This window comes from Ascaphus truei, chromosome 4, assembly GCF_040206685.1.
Source record: "Ascaphus truei isolate aAscTru1 chromosome 4, aAscTru1.hap1, whole genome shotgun sequence".
Taxonomy (NCBI): Eukaryota; Metazoa; Chordata; class Amphibia; order Anura; family Ascaphidae; genus Ascaphus; species Ascaphus truei.
The window spans coordinates 72,391,975-72,419,447 of record NC_134486.1 but is presented as its reverse complement, the minus strand read 5'-3'; the positions used below and the strand labels follow the sequence as shown (position 1 = coordinate 72,419,447).

The following is a 27,473-nucleotide window of genomic DNA, read 5'->3' as shown; positions in this document are numbered from 1 at the left end:
TATATTTCACAATGCTGTGTAAATTCGGCATGCTGAGAAGTCCTCTTCACCTTACTCGGGGAAAATTAAGACCCAATTTAAATTGAATCCATTTCCAATTGTGTGGCATCCGTCATCAGCGAAGCTGGACCACGTCGAACTGCAGCCGCAAGGAATTTAAATCGCACTACAATTTAATGCACATTATCTACTAAAACATATTCAAAAGGGCGAACTGGAAAGGGTTAACCTACGTGACGTATCACATGACATGAAACCTCGAAATATTCCATTTTAATTTCATATGTTAAAACGACTTTTGTTATCCACAAATATACACTGAACAATATACCTTCAAATGAGGGTTAATTACATTTATACTTCAGAGATTCTGTATTTATTGATTTGAGGCAGTAAGAAAACCATTTATATGCGGCGGTATTGCATCGGTTTCAGCCTGCTCTCACACTCCGGCCTTGTTTCTTTTCTCAGAAGGTAATGAATCAATAAACATGCAAGTGAAAGCCATATCTGTTACATTAATAAGCCGAGATTGTTATTGTAAGTGCTTAGCTTGGATATACAGGATGTGTGGCCAGTACCATGGAGTTGTTATTATGCACCTCTTATGAATAGTCAGCAAATGCTGAGCACATCTGCCTATGAAGGAAAACAATGAAAGAGAATCTGCTGCGGCAAGCATTTCCATGGCCTTTTGTAATATTTGTTACGATACCAAAAGATTGTGTGCCAGGTTGTTACTATTCAGTGATTTTAGCAATATAAGGTTTTTATCTCCATTGGTGTGAGCCAATTTGAAATACAAATGCTGGATAGAATATTGAGAGCGAGGCTTGATACTTAACCCCTTGCTCATTCTAGAGCAGGGGTGGCCAAAGTCAGTCCCCAAGAGCTACCAACAGGTCAGGTTTTCAGGATATCCCTGCTTCAGCACAGGTGGTACAGTCTTCGACTGCTCCACTGATCGATCCGCCAGTGCTGCAGCTGGGATATCCTGAAAACCTGACCTGTTGTAGCTCTTGAGGACTGGAGCTGGCCGCCCCTGTTCTAGAGGGACCAGTTACTGATTGTGGTTGCGCTGTTGACACTTTGGTAGTACAGGGTTTAAAAACAGATGACTAAGTTGTCTCTCACGGTTCATGTTTGTGTACCCATACAAATGTATTCACAGGATCTAAGGGATTGGATTCAGATTTTTTTTAGTTAACAATTATTAGCAACCAACATTCATTTATGTGTACAGTATTGATTTTATTTGAAGTGTACAAATATGTATACAAATTGCATCGGCATAGCTCTTTTTGGGTCATTCACTAGAGTGCAGCAACTCTTACCCCAATACCGCACTGTTTAGTGCATGACGCCATGTGGGTCTCCAAGAATGAAGAAATGTCATTAATTGGAATAGTATGAATGCTGAAGTACATTTGTCTTCCAGAGAAAGGTAGGACCAGAAATACTTCCCCATGGGCTACTCTTTAATCAGGTGCTGGTTCGTCTGAATGAGAAACCACTTCAGTATGTTCAGCATGTGGGTGGTTTAATGAGGTACATCTATGATCCAGGACCGCAAATGAGAAAATAAACCAGAGAAGCCCAGATCTATATTTTAATTGATTTAAACTAGCTACAAAATATCAACCACTTCACAAACTGACAGGAGACAGAAGGAATTTGAAAGTACATGCTGTAATGATATTGATATCACAGTTTATCTAGATTTCATTCATTTAGATTATTGTCTTAATTTGAATCTACTTAAACATCTCAGCGATTTGGTGTGCATAGCTCTAGGTAAGCAACAGAGAACATTACTGAAAATAAACTACGTGGGGATAAGTGGCTAACAAGACTCAGCCTTATAAAAATTACATATCTTTTTACCATTTAGTTTGTAGTCATTTCCTCCAAAAGAGGATCCTCAAAAACAGTATCCAAACCCTATATTACAACCTTTTGTTTTGTTTTTTTTTATGTTATATATTACCAGCAGAAAAGTACATTTTTGCTGGAAATGTGTGCCAAGTCTGTCCTTTAACAGAAAAAAACAAACATGATCATGGTTAAATATAACAATATATTGACAGAAAAGTGGCACTACTGCAAACTTGCTGGTATAACATAGTCCCAACAGTGTCCAAATACTCAGCATGCTTTTATTTGATGTGCTACTGCCAAGAGAAGATCTTTTTATGTAGGCATCTAAATGTCTATTTATTTGCATGCATAAATGCATAACTCACCTCACTTGTTGTGCAATGCTTATTATAGTTATATAGTTCCACGTTCTAATCATGAAATCATAACAACAGATGGCAGCAATAAAGAACAGAGGTCAGCAAGTTTAACAGCTTAAATATTATGACACCAAAAAAGGAGGATGGCAGTAGCTCTGCGGAATGTCACAGTTTTACAAGAACGATACGGTAAAGTTCAAGGTCAACAGCACGTTTAACATTCCTACATTGTTGTCATTCAGCAAACATCATTAAAAAACAAAAACAAAAAAAACACCATAGTGAGATATATCACTATATATAACCTTTGGAAATAAAAATATCTAGAAAAGAAATAATTACAAGTATTTTTTTTTTTGGAAAGCTGACAAACTACACAGGACACCATTTACAATGGGGGTGTGGCTGCTGATATGTGCATGTGTGCAAACCTAGTAGGTAAATACCATGATAAAAGCATGAAAGTACTGTCTACTAGGACAGTATTGGGAAGACAATACACTTCTTTGCCTCTAGCCGCTGCCAAGCATCTTTGTGGCACGTTGATTGGCTTCATCAATCCTGGCTTTGTTAGAATCAGCCTGGTGAAAAACAGAGAAGCAAAGGATGTCACGTCCATATGATACCTCACATTGGTAAAGAGACAATTCGAAATCAAACAGGCGCTTCCTGCAGGGACACTTTTCTCCCAATGTTACCCTTATGTCTTGATGAACTTATCCCATATTTATTATTATATTATCATTAACCAAAACGATGTAACCCATAGAGCTCAAGGCTTATTTTAAGCTGATATAGAGAACCCCCAATACCTAGATTGTCTCGGGAGCGGTGCATTGGACTAAATAAACACTGCCTGAGCTATACAGCAGCTTTATGGTTCAGCAAGCCCCATGTAAAGAACAAACTACACTTTGTATAGACATGCCCCATTCACACCTGATTGGTTCTCCAAAGGTCAAACCTGACTATAAATTCTTCCATGCAAGCAGCACCTAGTTGCTGGTACAATAGATTAAGTTATCTCTGGATTCTGTTGCCAGCCCCTTTATTACCAGTTCCCGTTTGGTTCCTGTTATCATTAGACAGCTTTGTAACCCGTTTTGCTGTGAGTTCCTGGTCTTTAGACCTCTGATTGGTTCCTGACCACTTCTCTGTCCCCGTAGACCCCGACCACGTGGCTACCTGTTACAATCGCAGTTTGACCTGCTTTAGCTACCATCTTTGGACTGCTTCTATGCAGCTCTGCTAGAAGTTGCAGACTAAGCTCTCTAGAGCTCTGGATACCCAGTGCTTGTCTAGATGCTGATCACGTCCCGGCATCACTCTAATAAGTTGTACCCACCATTATTTTGATTCCACTTTTCCATATTTGTGAGTAGAGGCCTTATTTGTCATGCCGGCCTCATTTCATGTTAGCAAGTATCTTTCCCACTTCAGTCTGGTACCTTGCTCAAGCTTTCATAGTCTCTCTCTCTCTCTCTCTCTCTCTCTCTCTCTCTCTCTCTCTCTCTCTCTCTCTCTCTCTCTCTCTCTCTCTCTCTCTCTGTCTCTGTCTCTCTCTCTCTCTCTGTATATATATATATATACAGTTAGGTCCGAAAATAATTGGACACAGACACAATTTTCATAATTTTAGCTCTGTACGCCACCACAATGGATTTGAAATGAAACAACCGAGATGCAATAGAAGTGCAGAACTTCAGCTTTAATTCAAGGGGTTGAACAAAAATATTGGATGAAACGTTTAGGAATTGCAACTATTTTCATACACAGTCCCCTTATTTCACGGGGCTCAAATGTAATTGGACAAATTAACACAATCATACATAAAATGTTCATTTTTAATACATTGTCAAGAATCCTTTGCAGGCAATGACTGCTTGAAGTCTGGAACGCATGGACATCACCAAACGCTGGGTTTCCTCCTTTGTGATGCTTTGCCAGGCCTTTACTGCAGCTGTCTTCAGTTGTTGTTTGTTCGTGGGTCTTTCCGCCTTAAGTTTTGTCTTCAGCAAGTGAAATGCATGCTCGATCGGGTTGAGATCAGGTGATTGACTCGGCCATTGCAGAATATTCCACTTCTTTGCCTTAAAAACTCCTGGGTTGCTTTCGCAGTATGTTTTGGGTCATTGTCCATCTGTAAAGTGAAGCGCCGTCCAATCAACTTCGCTGAATTTGGCTGAATCTGAGCAGACAATATATCCCTATACACTTCAGAATTCATCCGGCTGCTTCTGTCTTCTGTCACATCATCAATAAACACTAGTGACCCATTGCCATTGTAAGCCATGCATGCCCATGCCATCACACTGCCTCCACCGTGTTTTACAGATGATGTGGTATGCTTCGGATCATGAGCCGTTCCAAGCCTTCTCCATACTTTTTCTTCCCATCATTCTGGTACAGGTTGATCTTAGTTTCATCTGTCCAAAGAATGCTGTTCCAGAACTGGGCTGGCTTTTGTAGATATTGTTTGGCAAAGTCTAATCTGGCCTTTCTATTCTTGAGGCTTTTGAATGGTTTGCACCTTGTGGTGAACTCTCTGTATTTGCTCTCGTGAAGTCTTCTCTTTATGGTAGACTTGGATAATGATATGCCTACCTCCTGGAGAGTGTTCTTCACTTGGCTGGATTTTGTGAAGGGGTTTTTCTTTACCATGGAAAGGATCCTACGATCATCCACCACTGTTGTCTTCCATGGATGTCCAGACCTTTTTGTGTTGCAGAGCTCACCAGTGCGTTCTTTTTTTCTCAGAATGTACCAAACTGTTGATTTGGCCACTCCTAATGTTCCTGCTATCTCTCTGATGGATTTTCTTTTTTTTGCAGCCTAAGGATGCCCTGTTTCACTTGCATTGAGAGCTCCTTTGACCGCATGTTGTGGGTTCAAAGCAACAGCTTCCAAATGCGAATGTCACATCTGGAATCAACTCCAGAACTTTTACCTGCTTAATTGATGATGAAATAACGAAGGAATAGCCCACACCTGTCCATGAAACAGCTTTTGAGTCAATTGTCCAATTACTTTTGGTCCCTTGAAAAAGAGGGGGCTACATATTAAAGATGTGTAATTCCTAAACCCTCCCTCCAATTTGGATGTGAATACCCTCAAATTAAAGCTGATAGAATGCACTTTAAGACCATATTCATTATTTAACTGTAACTTGAATTTATTGTGGTACACAGCTGAAATAACAAAACTTGTGTCAGTGTCCAATTATTTCCGGACATATATATATATATATATATATATATATATATATATAAAATCAAAGGCTCCTTACCAGGCAGACCAGAGAATCCAGGGAATCCAAAGTAGGCACAGCAAGGAAGAGACAGCACACTTGTTAGCAAAAAGAATTGTATTAGTGAAGCAGGCACAAAACACAAACGTTTCGGTCCTAAAAACAGGACCTTTATCAAGGGAGTGCTGTTTTTAGGACCGAAACGTTGGTGTTTTGTGCCTGCTTCACTAATACAATTCTTTTTGCTAACAAGTGTGCTGTCTCTTCCTTGCTGTGCCTACTTTGGATTCCCTGGATTCTCTGGTCTGCCTGGTAAGGAGCCTTTGATTATATTCATTCATATGGGACTAAGCACCTGTCTTCATCTGTATTTGTGTGCCATCTGCTCTGTTACCTATATATATATATATATATATATATATATATATATATATATTACAAAGTTACTGTACTACCTCCTGCTAAAAGATAAAGACAAATGTTGGAAAGTCTCTTTTGTTCAGATTTAATGAATCCTATTTTACAATCTACAAATACTAACATTTCAGAGAGCTAAATGGGAAATTAGTATCATTACCCAATTTAATAATACTCAAAACAAACAGCTTTCTCATGCCTTGTTTCATTTAAAATCTGTCAAAAATTTGGGAATTATCTATAACAATGGTGTTTATGGGAACATTTTATTGTGGATCTATTTGAGGATGATACAGTAGATGAAAAGCAAAAGTACAATTCTGGTTATTTTCTCAGAAACGCTTTCACTCACCTTCTCCATGATCCTGTCAATCTGGCGGTTTTGTGTGTCAATCTCATTGCCCATATCAAGAGCCATGTGACGGAGATTACCAATAATGCCACCGACTTGCTCAAGATTCTCATCCATTTCTGTTTCTCGAGCATCATTTGTTACTCTGAAAAGAATGGAAAAAATTGTAACGGCTTCAACACAGCCAGATCCATTTACAACTGGAGTAATTCAGAAAGTACTGTTATAATCTGGAACATTGACAAGGACAGAATGTGTGAGTATATTAGCTAAACTGTGGCCCAGAATATTATATTAAATGATAAACCGGACAGGTTTCATTTATAAAGAATACAATTAGGGGGCAGTACCGTGTTAGCCCTTAGATTAGACAGAAAAAAACATCTTTTGTAATAAAAAAACAAACAAAAGTAATACCATTAATGACTAACAGATGTTTACAAAGAGTGCAAGCTTTCAGTATTACTCAGACCCCTTCTTCAGGCATGTTACAATAGAAGCTGATCAAGTAATATATATGTATACAGGACACAATACATCAAAAAACTGAAAACGTATATGTAAAACAGCCTGCGTAGAGTGCCACATTTTTGCAGGAGTTTATTTTTGTGTTTTTTTATTGTTGTCTATTTGTGTTTTAACGTTTCCATTTTATACGGCGACTCTCATATCTTTCATTTTGTGACCAGCGCTGCGGAAGTCCATAATGTGGCTACCAATACTCATCCTTTTTCTCAGCATTTGTCCTCTTTCACCTACGTACAAGCCTATGTTTGGGGCATTTCATGCACATGGTAAGATAGATAACATTAGATGATCGACAGGAAAAATAGTGTAACCCATATTCCCCCCCCCCCCCGGTCGCAGACTGGACCTCTAGGGTATAGTGAGGGCTGGCTACATGCATGTTGGTGGTGCATACCTGTGAGGAACAGGAGGGCCTGAGTCTCCCGCGTTGGTATTAGGGATAACAGGGACAGGCCTCCATCTCTATAAGCCCCAGGGATATGGGGTGGAACCCTTACAGAGAATTCCCACTCAGGGACGAGAGATTCCAATCTCACACACAGTCTTAGATAAAAGCAGCAATGTCTTTATTCGCCATCAGCAGATTTACAGCATACAGCAACTCAGGGTACAGGCTTCTCCTCCTTCCTCCAGAAGACCACCCTCAGGATGGGCTGTCTGGAGCTCCAGTACTCCACACCTTCCACCCCAAGATATAGGCCTTCAGGGTGATCCTAACTCTCCCCTCACCCTCTGCAGGGTGAGGGGCATTGGTCCACTGCACTATTGTGCTATCAGCTCTACTCTAGTCTTTCCTCTCCTCTCCCTGGCATGCTCCAAGCTCAGACTCTGCTTCAGCACTCTCTCTCTGACTTGCAGCACTCCAACACTCCTCTCCCAATAGAACTAACTCACTAACTAACTCCAGACTCACAGGAGCAGCCCACTAAATCGAGACAGCCCTGCCCATCATGATGTCAGCAGGCCCCTCCCCTGTGTCTCTTGCATAAGCCACAGAGTCAGGTGCCTACCTCCACCAATCCTGGCTGGGCTTGAAGCTGGGGAAACCCATGATAGCTACTGGCGGCCAGCCCTTAACAGGACTTACACCAGAAGAAGAAAGATATATAGCCCCCATTTCTTACCGGGGCTACACTCTCCCTCAGGTGGAATCCTATGGTCCCCACTTGGACCTAACTTTAGCAGCTCCATCCTGCAGGTGAACAAATCTGGGAAACAAAACCAGTTCATATGATTAGTATACATAACTCAGACCACCCACGCAGATGGTTTAATTAATGACAATAGGTACCTCCCAACATGGAGAACCTAACTAGTTATAATGTTTTGGATCAGGCTTCCGTACCTGCCTCCCATTATGGTCTGTTATAGTGACAGAATATGGCTGTACCGACCCAGACTCCGGCCGATACGCCACACAGTACCTGTAAATACATCTCCCAATACTCCAGGCCCGGGCTACCTCACTGATTTTATCCTCGTTCTGATAACCGGCTTTACCGAACTTCATTCGCAGATAATCTTGCACAGCCTCTCTGAGCCAGCTATCTCGGTGCTCTTCTATCTCACTCATGATAGGTTCAGGCACGTAAGGGAACTCGTACCCGTGTGACTGTCTATACCTGGCCACTATGGCCCTGTCTGCCCGGCTCAACTTGGGAAGCTTCCTATGACCCGCCCTGCTTGGCAGTACCCAAAACTCTGGTTCTACTGGCGCAATGTCATCGTACAAAATACTAGGCCCCTTAGGAAGGATGATCTTTTGTTCTATCTCCTGAAACCTGTGTTCTAGCTCATCCGCCACCTCCTGGGGAGTATAGGCACCTACTGCCCACCAATGGTCGACTATGTTGCTCCTAATTAACAGGCACCTGGTACGGTCCATACCCTTGTGGTACCCCGTGAACAGTGGTGCTCACCACTTGTCACGGTGCTCGTACTCGGACACTGCACTAGAAGTACCTGTCTCTGACTCAGCTTGGGATGATACACCGGACGTGACCGCCTCAGTAGAGTTCAAGCAACTGTGTCTACCTTTCGCGTTAATGTAGATGGTTGGGTTCATTTTGTGGACCACTTTGCTTACAGGCCCTGCCTCTACAGTAGAATGGGACCCTCGGGTCCTCCCTCTAAACACAGGAGAAAATGACATTGGATTAGGCACATGTATCACATTAGCATATGGTACTTCCCCATCAGATCCCTCGTCACTCAGTTCCCAATCCCTCAAATCCTAGGAATACTTGGGGTTCTTACTTAACTTATCCCCGCTAGATCCCGGTGTCATGACTCGTGACGGGGCAGGGGCAGTGGCCGGGGTGATGGCGCTAGGGGCTGGGGCTGGGGCAATGTCCGAATCAATGCCCAGCAAGCGGGTAATGCCGCGGCCACTGGCACTTTCTTGCTTGCCCTTTCCGGCGTGCTTCGTGCTCCTCTGTGAACGCCGTGGCGGTCAAGGTTGGCAAGGGCAGCCGCCATGGCGGCTCCTCGGGCCGCAAAGATGGCTGCCGGCCCTCCGTGCCAGCCGGAACCGAAAGTGTCATCATCGTTGCCGCCCGCGGAATCTCCATCCGCTCCGTGGTCACGCACCGGAAGTGTGTCGAAGACCGGAAGGGGCGGTGGTGGATCATCCGGTCCGCGGACGGGTAAGTAGGCCGCGAACCTCTCCTTCTTGTTCTCTGCAGGGTCCTTCGTCGCCTGGCGGGAGTAAGGGGGTGGTGGAGTCTCCTTACCGCTCCGCTGCCGGCTGATGGCCTCTGGTTCCTCCGGAGCCGTCTCGGATCCCGTCTCCACCGCACCGGAGTCACCACGGCCGTGGGACTTCTACGGGCCTCAGGCTGCACTAGCGCTCGCCGTCGGTGGGTGTCCGGACTCGTCTGCTCCCTCTCTCCGGTAAGTGGACCTCCATCTTTCTTACAGCTGGGGTGGTTCGCCAGTAGGCGTGTCGCCACCTATGAAACGCCATCTTCTTCCTCCGAAGACGACTTGATCGGATCCTCCGCTAGGGAGTCACCTGGGTCTTTTGCGGCCCCGTCAGTGGGTAGTGGTACGAAACGGGCCCGCTCCAGTTGCTCCACTGCGGTTGCGCTCTTCTCCGCCGGAGTTTCTCTCGGGTCGGTTGTCGGCTGAGCCTTGGTTCCCACCTCAGTAGTGGTGCAGGGAACTAGGGCAGCCTCATCTGTTGTCCCGCCACCTCTGTTAGGGTTCCCGGAGAGGCACCCCGAGGGGTCTTTAGCATGGGCCATGGTTCGTTAGGCCATAGGTAGTACGTGCCACATTGAGGGCATCGTGCCTTGGTGCTTGCGGCCGTTCCGGGTGTCCTGCAATGGACGCACAGACACCGGAGGTACTCTCGGCCCTCGATCTCCACCTCCAGGAAGCCTCCTGGGAGCTGGAAAATCATAGTGCTTAGTTCTGACATTTTGCACGCAGGGGTTGAACAGTTCAATAATTCAGCTCCTTGCTCTTCGAATGCCAGATGGAAGTGAAGTTCCTCGGTCTCACTCCCTGCCCCTCCCTTCGCTGGGGAGGATGCTCCTGATTGGCTCTCCTTGTTCCCCCTCCCTCTGGTGGAAACAAGAGGAGGGGCACGCCTTCTCTCCGTGTGACGTGGCCTTGTCTGTTGGCCAGTCACAGCACAGATGGGTGGGATTTCGGCTTTCGCGCCGCTCCGCTCCTTTTGCAGGGGATCTGGGTTTGGCGCCAAACCCCTGCACATCTCCCTCCACATTTCTCTGACAGTCTCTTTGCACGCTTCACGTTCCCGATCCAGGATTGGCGGGAGTCGCCATTTTAGTTCGGCTGCTAACTGCTGGGCCGTGGATGGTGCTGCGGTCGCCATTTTTAACTCTTTCCTGCTCCGCGGAGCACATGTAGTGACGGCCGCCATCTTTGATGAGCCCTCCAAATGTATATGTGCACTATTCTCAGTGTCTAGTGCATAGCTCGTTCCTAGACACTGACTGCTCTCACACTGCTCACTAAACGCTCTCTGCATGCTTTCTCTGATTGCTTTTACCCACTGATATGATGTGGCATACCCCAGGCTAGGCAGAACTCTTTCTCTGTGCACCGCACTCGCTGACGGTTCCTGCAAGTACTCTGTGGTGTGTTTTATGTGGGTGCTGGCTAGAGTACCCGGGCATCTCCCTAAGGTACAGGTGTCTCCTACTTTTGGCCACTCATAGTGCGGGCTCTGGGCCATGGTCCCTGGACAAGTTAACAGGCTAACCCCCCAGTTGCCTCACACTACCTGCCTCAAGGGACTAGGACAGCTATAGCCTCACACCCATCTTACATCACCCTCTTAGGGCACCCAGGGCGTACTGTGCGGGAATCCACGCTCCCCTGACTACCCCTGGTATTACATGCCCTACTCTCTCCAGTACTTGCATGGAAGGTGCACTTCACTCTTCCCGCTCTGCCTTGCTGAAAGCCTGTCCTGTTCTGGATCTCAGCAGCTCGCCTCCAAATGTAACCCATGTTCCCCCCCCCCCCGGTCACAGACTGGACCTCTAGGGTGTAGTGAGGGCTGGCTACATGCATGTTGGTGGTGCATACCTGTGAGGAACAGGAGGGCCTGAGTCTCCCGCGTTGGTATTGGGGATAACAGGGACAGGCTTCTGGGATATAAACCTCCATCTTCTCTAGCAACGGTGCAGTGCCTCCATCTCTATAAGCCCCAGGGATATGGGATGGAACCCTTACAGAGAATTCCCCCTCAGGGACGAGAGATTCCAATCTCACACACAGTCTTAGATAAAAGCAGCAATGTCTTTATTCGCCATCAGCAGATTTACAGCATACAGCAACTCAGGGTACAGGCTTCTCCTCCTTCCCCCAGAAGATCACCCTCAGGATGGGCTGTCTGGAGCTCCAGTACTCCACACCTTCCACCCCAAGATATAGGCCTTCAGGGTGAGGCTAACTCTCCCCTCACCCTCTGCAGGGTGAGGGGCATTGGTCCACTGCACTATTGTGCTATCAGCTCTACTCTAATCTTTCCTCTCCTCTCCCTGGCATGCTCCAAGCTCAGACTCTGCTTCAGCACTCTCTCTCTGACTTGCAGCACTCCAACACTCCTCTCCCAATAGTACTAACTCACTAACTAACTCCCGACTCACAGGAGCAGCCCACTAAATCGAGACAGCCCTGCCCATCATGATGTCAGCAGGCCCCTCCCCTGTGTCTCTTGCATAAGCCACAGAGTCAGGTGCCTACCTCCACCAATCCTGGCAGGGCTTGAAGCTGGGGAAACCCATGATAGCTACTGGCGTCCTGCCCTTAACAGGACTTACACCAGTAGGAGAAAGATATATAGCCCCCATTTCTTACCGGGACTACAATAGTATAGGGTTTTGTGGTCCTGATGTGTTTATGGTATTGATACTGTATTCTATGCGTAGTTTGTATGTGGGTATAGATTTCATATCTTTTATGCTGGCAGGGAAATGTGTCATGGTCTGCAGGACGGCACAGCCCACTCCTCATAATAATTAGTTTTATGTTGGGTGGTTGCTTTTAGGTGAGATTCTGATAATATTTCTCACTCCTTTTAAGGAGGATTGATTGGAGATCTGTGACTATTTTGCAGAGAGGCAAAATAATATACATTTCTTGGGATTCTACATCTCTGAAATGATTCCCCATACATGTAAACACTGGAAGGAGAGTGTTGCTAGATAAAGTGGATGTGACTGTGTTATAATGACATGTATACAAATATTTTTAGTGTCATGTATCGCGAAACCAACCGGATAAAATATGTTGGTCAATATAACTATATGTTTTTAATGTACTCTCCATAAGAAATATTGTACACTAATCATAAAGCAATATTTAGCGGTGACTTTTCCAATAATTCAAGCTAGCACAATGAATTATGAAATACAATTGTGCCATGTGTTCAATAAAGTAGACTTGCACTGACATCATTTTGACATGCATTGATTCCCTGTGTTCATTCCCTCCTTTTAACTCTCACAAAGGCACTGTCAGCCACCAGAAAACTGTAATACCATTAAAAGAGTGCTTTGTTTTACCATTCATGTATATAATGTTGTGCACAATTACATACATTGGGACTCTCAGATTGAAAGTGGCGAATTGATTAAACTCTGATAAGTACATTTTGAGGCAAAATGTTTCATTTATGCACATATTTGCATCTTCCAGAATTCATAACACCCTTATTGCATGTCCCAGCTGTGCAAAAACTGACATCTTTGATGCAATTTAGCTCTGGCTATGCCATTTAATGCAATATGTAATTTTGTATGCAAACGAGGCAAACCAGCAAAATTACATATTCATTGGCTATTCACTAAGCTGCAAGACTTACCACTGAAGGTAATGCCGGTACCGTCACCTCCAGGAGAAATAAAATGGAGGTTTAAATTTCCCGCCTTACACGTGCCAATAGGAGAGAACGTTGCAGCTTCCTATTGGCTCATGTGATACAAAGAATTTAAATACAAGGGAGTACCGGTGGCACCTGTAAGTATCTCGGGAACAAGGACATTACTGGAGCTGATTTTAACGCGGTTCAGCTCCGGGAGCCCCTGCTTCCCATATATTAAATTTTTTTAAAAAACTGGTGATCCCAGAGAGGCAACTGCTCCTGAAAATAATTAACAAGGTACAGTACCTGTACCACTGGTGCTGTAAATTAGCAGTTGTTACATTATTCTGTAAACTCGTATTAAGAGGATGAGCGTAAATAAAATAGTGAAATTAAAATACCAGTGTTCCTCAAATGCCTTAAAGTAGATGCATTAATACTGTACAACAGAAAAAAGGCAACAGAGAAGAACATCTTGTTAAAAGAGCCTAAAGTGTGTCATTTAGCAGTTTTACTGCTGTTTTGTACATAAAACAGACATCACGACTCATATATACTAAGCAATGCTTTGTCATAAAATGCCCTCAAGTTACAGAAGACCCCTTCATGGCCCATTTGAGTGAATGTACCACAAGGTGTCTCATGGCATGGCGCACTTAGTAGATCTGGCAATGAATATGTGGTGTGGAGTATAGGCTTGCATCACGTCTCATTAACAGACATTCATTTGGGCTGTTTTAATAACATTTGTATTGTCAAGAGATGGAAGTTGAGGAACAATAGGAGGGAAGATTAATTATAATGTATAACTCCCACGTTGAAGCCTGTCTTTGGTCTGATGAAAAACTGGAACTAAACTTAAATTCACTATGGAGGAGGAAATAATTAAAGCATTACTATGTATTGTACTGGGGGACCAAAAAAAAACGTGTTAACAAAAATATTTGAAGGGGGAAAATTAGGAGCAAATAGTTATTATTACAAAGCCAGATTGTACCGGCAAAAGATGTCCGCTCCCATATACAGATGCCGCGCTCCCGGGCCTATCAGGCCTGATGGGAAGGCACTTGCCTGTGGCAACCGCCTCTTTGCTGCCGCCCTCCTCCTTCCGAATCGCAGCTTCAAATGACTCGGAAGGAGACGGAGGGCAGCAGCAAGGAGGCGGCCTCCCCTAGTACCTAGGGGCGGCGGGTATTCAAATACGCCACTGACAACGGCTGTTGAGAATATATCTGAAGCCAATAAGTGACTTGGATGTATCACCAGCTATTGTAAGAGAAAAAGGTATGTGACATTGGAGGACTATGACATAATAACTTCTGATAATGTGATGGAAAAACGACTCTTATGGCACTTCCTAATTTCCTAAGAGTCGTTTTTCCAGCACAGTAAACAATCGTTTTGGTTAATGAACACTGATTTGCAAGATTTGTGTGCACTCTGAATGTTTTTTTGGCACTTTATATCTATACAGCTCAATGCCCTTATAACGCTGTGCTTGGGGTCCAAAGAATTACATCGCGCTATAAGCGGATCGCGTTAGAAATAATGTATAATTGTATGCACAATAAAGTATTTAAGATACCAATAATCGTATTGTAAAGTATTCATAAATACAAAAATCGGGAGCCACGCTTGCCTCGCGTTATAAGCGGATTCGCGTTGTAACGGATCGCGTTATAACGGGGTTGAGCTGTATTTGTTATAATCAGCGCGTAGCACTAGTTTCTAGTTCAACGTCTGATGACAGTTTGCACTCCTTATATGAAACATAAGGAGGTGTAACTTTATAGTATGTCACGTAGACCAAACATGTAAAAGACCATATTTAGAATAAACTCAGAATACTAAATGCTGATGTATGTAGTTTTTCGCTGCATAAAAGATGGCCAGAATGCTAGATTAGGTTAGCCTAAGAGGAAGAAATAGGATACCATCGGAAGAGAGAATTCCATACAGAGAGGACAAAGGGATAACAGGTGACATACAACATCTTTGAAAAGCAGATGCCATATTTGATGTGAAATACTATATCAATCAGCACCATCAGGGTAAAAGCTAGACAAGACAATTATGTAGTATAAAATGAATCAGGTAAAGGCTTTATTACCTTTTTTTCCCATTTTTTTTTCTGTATGAAAGCAACATATTTATCAAGTGTATTTCTATAGTGTTAAAATTTGGCGCATACTGTGCTAAAAAAAAAAGGTGACGGAGAAAATAAACTCAGAAAACCATCAAGAAAAGTAAAGCAATCCGCACATTTTTTTAATACACATATGCAAATGTAACTCCATCCTAATTCCTCCCACTAGTTCCATAAAACCCTCATCTCGTCGCAGGCAGGCGCAGACATACCATAAAAAAGAGCACAACTAAGATTAATACATAGACATTGCCTGGAGCAGTTATATTTCAGAGCAAGTTGCTACAAAATAATATTTTTTTGCGCCAACATTTTGCCTTTGATACATAGAGCTCTACAGTATGTTTGCTGTTCAAATCCTATAAGACATGTTGGGCCATATTGGCGGAGCAGCGCGAAACCGTTAGACACATTACGTTGCCGCGACGTGTTTTATGGCTTGGCACAGCTGAGTAAATATGGCCAAAAATGGTAAGTATAAAGGGCAAGAACTCACCTACGGACAAAACCACCACTAATGGCCATCTGCTCACGTTCGTCCACAACACGGGCAGGCTGGCTTGCTACAACTCCATCTTGGTTATTGCCCCAAGCCTTTTTGTAAGCATCACTTGATTTAAGCCTACGGGAAACACAGTGTGAGTAACACCAAAGTACAAAGATACGCTTCATGAAAATGACATTCTTGGAGTCATGGTAAGAGCTGAATCAAGCAAATGAGGTTGAAACAGAGGCTTATACGGATATATCATGAAACCAAACTAATTATACAGTGCTGCCATTCACCAGATGTGGAACCTTAAGATTGAATCCAGGTATACAGAACTTCATGGCAGTAAACAATTTGTTTTGTTTTTTCTTTTAGGAAAAAGGGAAAACATTCAGTCTTTTAATTCACATAAAACACACAGAAAACATACTGGCAGACATAATACATAGTACATAGAACGAAACTGCCGAGTATAGTGTGTACTGTACATCTCATCAACATGCTCTCATAGTGGTAAATGAATCCAATGTCTTGTAAAACAGCACCATGCAATGGTTTATTTACCATGTGTCACAGTGTATGTTTATGCAATTATTATTATTTTTTTCTTGACAGGAAAGAGGAAAGTAAAAAAACAGGGTGGGGCAACTTTGTTCCGTTTTCCTTATCCTATATCGGTACTTGAAAATAGTAACCATACATCGAGAGTTGATGTACAAACACTTGTCAACAGAGACAAAAAGTAAAATAGCCAAAGTGGGATGAATGCAGGAGAAAATAATACAAGCAAGCTAGCATCAATACATAATAATCCGATACACCTTGTCCATGCACTAGCTACTGGCATGAAAAGGAAGAGAAGCATTTTCACTAAGCACAACTGCTCCAGTGGTTCACTATTTATTTAATGCACCATCAGTAACAGCTGTCACAGAGAGCTAAAACCAGTCAAAAGTGGGTCTTATTTTCTAAGATTCTCCTATCAAAAATAAAGACTGTTCTTCATGTATTTTGCAAATCCATTATCAAGCCATTTTTGACTGGGTTTCCACGGAGAGAAGAATTAAAATGTAGGCATGCCTGCAGGGGCAGATGTTTAAATGTGCAGCATGATCTGGGATGTTCTTATGTCAATCTGACCAAGGAATAATTTTCCTATTTAATGTTTAGGGGTTCATAGTAACCCACAGTACCTTCTGTCACAGGAAAGCAGCTCACTAAATCATAGCACCCTGAAAGTGGGTAACTTTGTATTGAGCAGCTAATATAAGATCTTCAAATTAATATGCATGTTAGATTTTTCGATGTTTTCAGTTAATCTTGCATCATCGGGTACATTTCACATACAGTATACAAAACTGTGTTTCAAAAAGTTATTAGTCCTTTAATAATTCTTTTCTACATATGATTATGTTTGGCTGCTTTCATGCTATACTTCAGAGAGAATGGGCCGCTCTTATATATTATATCGTGACAGTCGAGTGTAATGATTTTGCATGTACACTGCTCAATGAGCCTATAACTCATTGATTTACAATTGATTTTGGCCTTGCTACAGCAAAGGAGTTGAACTAAGATTAGTAATTACAATCTGCTACCCACTATGCTGCACATGATCTGTTATTACTTTACTTTTTTAGTTCCCAATGCATGCTGAAAACATTTCTTTATCACTGACAGACTGAGACTAAATAGACTAATTTGTAACGTCTTCTAACAATCATATCTGTGTGACTTGTTTTTTTTTTTACTCAACTAATGTTTAATACTGTTGGCCATCTTGCCCAACTCCAGTTGAAATTGTGGAAATTGCAAAATAAGTGTGCACTATTTTAGCTGAGCAGTGAGGATTTTATGGACTGTACAGTTTACGTGGACAATTTGCAATAATTGTCTTTTCAAATAATTTGGTACTGTACATTGCTGCAGTTTTTACAAACTGTGCTTAAATGTGTTTATTAGGATATATTCTTTTTTTTGCTAAATTTGCACCCAACTCCTACATTACAACATAGTCTATTTATTGTCTGTTAAATGTATATATTTAGTTCTATTTCAAACTACTGTTGAAATCTGAAGCCATCTTTCACCATTTTCAGTAAAAGCCCCAGTCGCTTTGGGAAAAGTTTCCTTCATGCAAAAATATCACATTTCAACATTTCCATTAGTGCACTACTAGGAGTAAGATATCTAGCATTTGATATCCTTTGTTTATTTTCTGCATGGCTTGTGGTTAATGTTTTCAAACAAAAAATACATTTTGTTGTTTAACGTAAAAAATGAATATAATGTGTGTATATATATATATACATATATATATATATATATATATATATATATATATGTGTGTGTGTATATTATATATATATGTGTGTTTGTGTGTGTATATATATATATATATATATATATATATATATATATATATATATATATGTGTATATTATATATATATATATATATGTGTGTATATTAGATTTATATATATATGTGTGTGTGTATATATATATATATATATATATATATATATATATATATATATATATATACATACACATATATATATATATATATATATATATATATATATATATATATATATATATATATATATATATAATAAAGCAAGGAACAGCAGGCACTCCGTCGAAAATAATCAATATAGTGGGTGCAAATCCTGTAGAATATAATAGGCAATACGATACTGCGTTGAAACGAAATCAGAGGCAGCACTACAATGGATAATAAAAAATATATTGTGAGTTACCAAGTCACCATAACCGACGTTTCGGTCCGCAGACGGGACCTTTCTGAAGGTGATGGTGTCTTGGTAACTCACAATATATTTTTTGATTATCCATTGGAGTGCTGCCACTGATTTCATTTCAACGCGGTATCGTATTGCCTATATATATATATATATATATATATATATATAAATATATATATATATATATATATACATACCAAAAAAGTATAGAGAGACTCACCAATGTGAGGAAGGTTCAACGTTTTGACCACCAGCAGAGACTTTCGGATTACAATAAACCTTTTTCGTACTGGTGCCTGTCCCTCTTCACCTTTTTGTTGTTACAGAGTATTCAGTTCTTATATACTAGTTTACAAAGCACTGCATTATTGATTCTGTTTTGGGTGAAGTGCCCATGCCCTCCTATTTTATATATATATATATATATATATATATATATATATATATATATATATATATATATATGACAGGTGAAGGTTTTTTTGGATTAAGTAATTGTGTATTCAATAATTGCGTGCACCATGGCTAAAAGAAAAGTTGAATTTGATCGTACACGTTATACGAAATGTTGAAGTTTGTGTTACTAGGAAGGATGATGCAGGTTACACTGCAGCATGCCTGATTTTAATTCATCTATTTCCCACAATCCCACTGAGGTGTCTATTCTATGAGATGAATGCACTATAACCAGTATTAATCTCTCTGCATGCCACATGCTCATCCTGCCCATGTGTCTAGCAGGGATGATCTTTGTAAGGCTTGAATATCAGCCTTGGGTGCTCAAAGACTTAGGCAGGCAGGCAGCACCTACTTGTTACATGGACAGGAACACAGACCACAGAATTTTCCTAGGTCCGTCAAATTCTTTTCTGCTTCTTTCATGTCCTTATTGATTTGTTCCATTCCCTCCTCGATGCGTTCCAGTTGTTCTGATTAAATATAAGCATTATATCCCCACAGAATGAAGCAGATGGAAAAGGACAAAGAAGAAAGACAAAAAACTTCAGACATTCACTGTGACACAAACTGGACACCACAGAGCATGGTCGGTACCCAGTACCTACTTGTTACAAGGACATATGAAAAGGCCACAGCATTTCCCTAAATCTTTTAAATTTTTCTCAGCCTCCTTCATGTCTTGGTTGATATGGTTCATGCCTTCTTCAACACGATCAAGTTGTTCTGGTCAGGACAAAGGGAAGGGGATGACAGGGTGGAATGAATTTTATTTGTCTTCAACAGAACATGGAAAAGGACTGTCAAGTGAACTGCAACGATATTTCAATGCATTACTGAGACTGATGCATTGGTGTTGTGATGATGCTGATCTGTGATGCCTTTTAATGACAATAGTATCATTCAATAAAGAATGTAAAATATTGTAAACTAAGTGAAAATAGGATCAACGTTATTGTACCTTTAACACAATGTGATGGTATAGAAAAGCCTTGTTTTCAGTCTATAAAGACTAAAACACATTTTATTGACACAGACTTTTTACTACATCCACATAAATAAACAATTGAAAGTATATACATTATGTGTTGTTAACAGCCATGTATGTAAAAAAGTATAATTATATTTACAGTAGTTAAATATTAAACCTTCAAGTACTGTATGTAAAAAAAAAAAAAGATTAAATATGAAAATAATAGTACTGTGAGTAGTAGGCAATATAACTAGCTGTTTTTTTTCTACAGCAATGGAATACTAAAATATTGGATAAGGTTCCTCAATTATTTCCACACTCATTGTGCCTGACTATACACTTATCTCATATACCACCCAATAAAAACAGGACAGGCAGTATTGATGTCGTGGTTAAACCTCCATCACATCCAAGCACAGGGTAACAAAGTGGAAGTGTTGCTCGAATATTCCTTTTACTAGCAACGGGCACATTTGTAGGTTCAAAATCTAAACTTCACAACCAACTAAGGCCCAGATTGACAGAGCTCTGTTTTTGACCTAACACCTTGTATAGTGGTTCTGGGTATCTTCAAAGTTAATGCACTGTTAAGTGCTGTCCTCTGCCATAGCGGGCCTTGCATTAACTATAACAGACTTTAGTGCTAACGATATGTAAAAGAGGTGTTCCCTCTGACAACGCACATACACTGAGCTCCATTATAGGTAACGCAGGGACTTATCAATGCGTTAGTTAAGTCATATTAAAAGGTGGCAAACAAATACAGAAGCCTTGCACTCCTCCCGGATTGGCTTACAATGTATTAGTGAACTGTTACATTGTTATCCTAAGTCTTTTAACAAAGGAGTAATTTGGTTACATCTTTTGATCAAAAAATGATTTGCGCTAACCCCGTCAATGTAAACTCTATTTAAGCCGGTACCTACACTAACTGTATAATATCACTTATAGTCCTATAGACAATCATCTTCACTATTTCAAGAGAAGGCAGCAAGCTGGGTCCAAACAACAAGAGAATGTGAAATATGTGAACGTGCTTTATACAGCATGTGGAGAGACACTTGTATACAAAAAGGAGCATATTTGAGATGCCTTTGATATATGTTAATATGCATATGCAAAGTATATTTAAATGACTGAAATTAGCATATCTATATATCTATCTACATCTATTTATATATATATAAATATACATAGCAAATAAAAATATTACTTGTGAGCACATTCACATGTCTTAGACAGGTCTGCAACCCTGCCTTTCACCATTATCACCTAGCATACAGTGCTTCCACTGCAGCAAGGGATTCTGGGAAATGACATGCAAATGAGCACACAGTGTCACCTTTTGCCTGAAATAAATTTTTACCTGGAACCCTTATAAGATAGTGCTTGAAAAATCTAATTTGGCTGGCTACCAGTTTTCGCGACGTCGACGTTGCATTGTCGCCGTCGCACTAACTATAAGCGCACACGGCGGCGGCAGCAATGCATTTGTTTGCGGGCGATGTTGCATCGCCGGCGCCGGCACTATAAGCATAGCCTAACCCTGAAAGCAAGCCCTTTCTCCTCTGAAACAGGCTCTGGCACACCCCTTTTTGAGCCCCGCCCTCTCTCTGGCAGTCTACTAATTGTATCTAGTGACTGCCTGGTCACATAATCTTCCCCACAGAACTTTGCATCTTTGGTTCTCTTCTACTGCACTGACAGCCATTTCGTTAACCCCCGAGCCGAATCTTCACCGATCGATTACAGGAGAACGGATCAATCGGCAACTTAGCTAATTACTAATCATTGTGTGGATTGTATTGATGCACATATTAAAGGTAAAAATAAATTAAAAATAAACGAAAAAAAGGCTACTTGTACTACTGCTTTAAGCTCTAGAAGCTCTAGAAGTTTAGCATATTGCTTTGCCATAACATCCATCTTGAATTTGCACAGTGCATTTTTTTTCTCTTCTTCATGAGAGCTCAGAATAAATTGAAATATCCTTGTGCTTTTACCTTTCCAAGATGGAGCTGGGGGAAAACATATTAGAGCCATTCTGACAGATCAATAGAGAAACAAAGATTTGTGTAAAATTGCAAAGAATATCCATCCGTTGTGCACAAGACGCAGAGTGGAAAGACTGAATGCCAAAACATAACCCTTTATTAATATTTCATAAATTCTACATTTGAAGGTGCTATTTTTTCTTTTTCCCTTGTTTCTGTGGTGTCTACCGCGCTTGTGCTGCTGATTTAAATCCATCCTTGCGGAAGGTTTCTCAAAGCTTATGCCCCTCTGTAGCAAGGCAAAAGTGGTACATTCTAGGGCAAAACATTGCTCCAGGTATGTCGAGGAAAAATCCTATTGATTTCAATGTTTTGTATGGTGCAATATTTTGCCTCGGATTGCACCACTTTTGCCTTGATAGAGGAGGCTCAAAATCTCACGCCTGAAAAATTGGAGAATTAGAGAATTGGGGGTTATTTATTAAAGTTTCGTAGCTGAAAATATGTGCAAAATAAGTGTATTTTCTTTGATATCGGGGGCTGTGTTCTGTTCCGCAGTTTTGCATCCGGGAGAATGTGTTAAATAGAACACAGTCAGTTTCTAAAAGGAAAAAAACTATTTGGGGGATAATCAGCATGACAGCTACTTTAATATTGATGTTACAAGTCGATATAAGAAGGGAGTAGCTTCAGCTTTAAATATGGAAAGATATTACATATATAGAGGATATGTTATATGTTACTTGACCATGTTTTCTTTTGATTGAGGTTAATGGGTTCATTAGGCATTAAATGGTCTGCAGAAGAATGAATCCACAATAGGAATGTAGCAGTGCCCTTTAACAAAACAAAAAGGGACAAAGAAATGGCACACAGTGCTAGCAGGTGACAAATAGAACGGTTTAATTAATCTTCACATTATACAGTGTCACATTAGTGATTAAAGGAGCAAGCCAAACAACTTTTTTTTTTTTTTTTTTTACATACTGTAGGTTTGAAGCAGGGGGTGTCCGGAGTTGCAGCTCATTCCTGTCAGGTGCCAGTATCTCTGCAAAGTTTAAATCTCCCGCGTCACGCGGGCCAATAGGAAGTTGAACCTAATGACGTAACAGCTTCCTATTGACCCGCAGGGCGCTGGAGCTTTGAAAAGCCGCCATTACATAAACCCAGCTAGCGTGCCGGAGCGGCTACCGGCACCTTCTACGGAGGTAAGTATCTCAGGAAGCAGGGGCTCTGTGGAGCTCAAATTAATGGGGATCACCTTAGGAGACCCCCTGCTTCAATCCAATGTAAGAGAAAATGGAGGGGAAAAATGGCGGTTTGGATTGCCGCTTTAAAGTACACCTGAAATGATATGATATATTGCACTTTCTAAATTGGTTGTGGTAGATTAAACACGTGGGAATTACTATGTCCAATTAAAAGTAGCATACGGGCAGAATTAGCACAAGGCTGTAAATGAATAATCACACATTGCACAGGACAAATGTGCACAGGACAAATTACACTGTGTGCCTCGCTGTCAGACTGGTATACAGGGGTTATAACTACATACTCAGAAGGAGATGAAAAAAGGGGTCCAAACCAGGGAAGAAATGTCATGTAATTGATTAGAGGAAGAAAATGCATGTCCCTTTGCACAACAACATTTTGTTTTATGAGCCCGTTGCAGCCTTTTCTTCTCTCTCCGCTGCAGAAGAGCGGTAAATGTTCTCTTTAGTCAGGAACCAATATTACTTGTCAGACTATACGAGAGCTCACCAGGCCAAGGCTATAAACGGTCCGGGAAAGAATCGCTATAGAGTATGTATAAGTAGAGGTCTCATTTGGGTTTCTGCAATTCTGTGTGGAAACTGAATATGGCCATAGCATTATTTTGCAAAGGTTTTAGAAAGCTCCCAATGTCTTCTTACAATGGATTACTATTATAATTAATTATTATAATAATAATGATTATTATTATGATTATTATCAGCCTCTCTCGGATATAGCACTCGGGAGGTTGAGAAAAGTCAGGGATCGCGATTCACCAGTGGAAACATGAAAAATAAAACATAACAAACAGAAAATAGTGCAACTCTGTGTAGAGAAGCGGATATGCAGGACCCATGGCTCACTCAGATATAGATGTGTAACACAAAGCAATCACAAAATCAAAGGTTACTCCAAGGCAAATATGACCATATAAAATGACAGGAACAGTTCAAAGATTCAAACCGATAGTGTATTGTGTATACAAAAACCGTAGCAGTGGTAAGCAATAAAAACTTACAAGAAAGCCTTGTAAAAAAGGCATATGCAGGGCAGGCAGTGTTCTGGTGGAGGGGATGCACCAACATGTGACGTCGCAGTACCTCTGAGAGAAGACCACCCTGCTGTATTGGTTGTTGCAGCATCTGAGGACAAGAGCGGTCACGTGTAACTCTTGTCTGGAGGGACTGAATCCGGAAGTACTGTGACGCGCTGACCGGAGGATCCGCCGAGCGCAGCGTTCACCACGGTACTGCGACGTCACATTTTGGTGCATCCCCTCCACCAGAACATTGCCTGCCCGGCATATGCCTTTTTTACAAGGCTTTCTTGTAAGTTTTTATTGCTTACCACTGCTGCGGTTTTTGTATACCCAATACAATATCTGTTTGAATCTTTGAACTGTTCCTGTCGTTTTATATGGTCATATTTGCCTTGGAGTAACCTTTGATTTTGTGATTGCTTTGTGTTACACATCTATATCTGAGTGAGCCACGGGTCCTGCAGATCCGCTTCTCTACACAGAGTTGCACTATTTTCTGTTTGTTATGTTTTATTTTTCATGTTTCCACTGGTGAATCGCGCTCCCTGACTTTTCTCAACTACCAGCATATCTCAAGGATCTACTAGGAGGATCCAGTGAAGGTTGAGCTGCAGTCCATTCACCGTTTGTATAGAACCTTATTTATTTATTTATTTACTTTGAGTGTATTACTGTATTAGAGTATTTTGACTCATACACCTGTGGGAGCGCCTGGTGAATTTTTGTTTCTATCTATAGCACTCAGGAGCAGTGCACTCAGCCATTGAAATATGTACAGTACTTTTGTTCCACGCTTTGTACAGTAGTATATTAAATGTACACACACACCAGTCTCTTAGATCTCCTAATCCTATTTTTGGTGCTGGCTGGGTCCCGCTGCGTCCGGCGGCGCGCGGCCGGGTGAGCGCTACTCACCATTTTCTTGTAGCCTCCCGAGCCGGTCCCAGTCTCTCCTCACTTGCTGTGACGCGTCAGCCAGCAGGGGATACACGAGGATCGTGTTCCCGTGCGGCGACGCGTCACGTGGTGCGCGAGGGAGCCAATCACAGACTGGCTCCCATCAACCTTTAGCAAGCCAGCTAGTGATAGCCAATGGGAGGACATCATTTTAAAACCAGGAAGAGGGAAAACTTCAAACTTGCAAACAGCAGTTACAACACACACGCACATCCACACGCACACACACGCACACGCACACACACACACACACACACCCCTTGGGCTGCTGCAGTGCTGTGAGCTCTATTGTTGTGCCTGCCCCCTATCATGGCTGCGCCCCCCCCACCCAACCCGTTTGGCCACACACCCCCGCTCGCAAAAATGCTCCCTACGAACCGCAAATAGCTTCAAGTGCCTCTCCACGCGCCGCCTGTCTGCAGTGCGGGCGCGTGGCCTGAGGCAGCGGGGCCTTAGCCTAAGGCAGTGGGAAATAAAGTGATTTGCTCAGAACTAGACATTCTCACAAACAAAGCAGGGTTACTACTTCTACATCACTCATTTTTCATGGCTGAACATACTCAAAATAGTGATACAGTATGTAGGCAGAAAATAAATAATGTGTTGTCCAGCTGGAGCTGCACCAGTACTTATTTATTTGTTTGTTCCCCTTAAAATGAAAGAACCCATGTAGGTTGTTCAGTTAAACTCCTGCATTATGTTGAAACAGGAAACTGGAGTAGGTCTGTTCTCAAACAGAAAGAGCACATCATGTCACAATCTATAGAGTATATTCAGTTGTATTTTTTTCATGGAATTGTGCCTTACTTTTCAAACAATCCGACAATCCATTTTTTTAGAAAAACATACGTAGATTATACATTTATAATCTTATCTACGGGAATGATTTAGAATCACACCGCACACAGCTCAATTCCACATGATAGGCTTTAACTTTGCCTTGCACTAACAGCAAATGTTACATTGGCTTTAAATTTTTGCCCATCCCTTTCACATACTGTATTGCATGTGTTTTAAAAGTCCAAGGAGCTGAGCAGAATCCCATGTATCAGAGACCTTTGAAAACAGGAATCTCACAAATGGATGGAGTTATGTTAAGAAGCAGCTTTGCAACCATTTTGGATGCAAACCACATTTTCCCTTGCAACTGATACATGGTAATAGCTATTAGTCTTACTATGTAAGTGGCCACCAATCCCTAATTGATAGAATACATTTTATGCTCAATGTCAATGTTTGTGACATCTGGATGGTCTTTCTGTGATTAAGCTGTTTAGGAATTACATGTTATGATGCATACACTAGGATTCTTCCTCACCATCAGTCACTTTTTGGTGGAAGCAGCTCATATAGACTGCCACAGTATGAAAAATAACTGCTTCTCATTCCTCTGGTCTTAGCCATGCCAACTCATCCTGACTAGTTTTGGAACAGCTCAGCTATCCCTGTATAGTGTGCAGTTATCCACTCCACCAGCACCTGACACTTCCTGTCACCCAGTCTTTCATTACTCACTGATACAACGGTATCATCTGCAACCTCTGTAACCAGGTTGCTCAAAATGATAAGACTTTAAACCGTTTTCATTAATGGGCCACATTTTGGTATATTGATGTAGCCAGGTCCTCCGGTACCACCCCTTCTTACTCTGGTGCTAGTGGGAGCTGCCGGGGCGGCTGCATCGCCGGGGACTACCGGAGGTATTGACTCAGGGTGCCGCCATGTTATGGGCAATTTGCACATGCGCGGTAGCGCGATAGTTGCGGCGGCCCCTAAAGAGAGTTGCGCATGCGCAGTGATACAGGAGAGGCGGCCATTTTAGATAGGAGCATCCCTAGCGCCGGCCATTACCAGGGAAGGCTTTGTGTGGGACTACAAGTCCCATGAGCCTCAGGGAGTTGGGATACCAGGTGGTCACAGCAGCCAATGGGGTTGTCAGAACTCTCTCCTCTCTGATTCTGAGAGATTCCGAGCGCTGGAGAAAACAGGCAGTTGGTGACAGTTGGAGCTAGGAGTGCAAGGGGAGAGGAGGTGCATAGTGCAGGGGGTCTGTGACCCACTGCGTAGGCCAGAATATTCCCCTATGCTCCAGCGCAGGCCCAGAGTCATCACCAGCTTGTGGTACTGCAGGGAACAGCCCTAGATAGGGACTTTACATTTACTGATAGTAGCAGTCAGGGACACAGCATCTTCCTGAGCTACAAGGTGAACTGTAGTTTGGGATCAGACTGCATTGCGGAGTCAAGACTCGTGAGAGACTTCCCTGACAGTGAGGA

The 27,473-nt window shown here is 42.0% G+C and overlaps 1 protein-coding gene across 2 annotated transcripts in view; it reads right to left on the bottom strand.

Annotated features, from left to right (window-relative positions):
• Positions 1 to 1,670: 1,670 nt before the first annotated feature.
• Positions 1,671 to 27,473, bottom strand: part of SNAP25 (synaptosome associated protein 25) — a 135,283-nt gene continuing 109,480 nt past the window's right edge. Inside the window, exons 5-8 of one of the 2 annotated variants that reach the window (XM_075596036.1) lie at positions 19,589 to 19,706; positions 15,764 to 15,889; positions 6,254 to 6,398; positions 1,671 to 2,818 (exon numbers count right to left, since the gene is read on the bottom strand). In XM_075596036.1, the coding sequence (XP_075452151.1) occupies positions 2,750 to 2,818; positions 6,254 to 6,398; positions 15,764 to 15,889; positions 19,589 to 19,706 (458 nt within the window). In that variant the 3' untranslated portion in view covers positions 1,671 to 2,749. Of the gene's footprint in view, positions 2,819 to 6,253; positions 6,399 to 15,763; positions 15,890 to 19,335; positions 19,454 to 19,588; positions 19,707 to 27,473 lie in introns of both variants that reach the window. The other variant, XM_075596034.1, reaches the window with a different exon arrangement.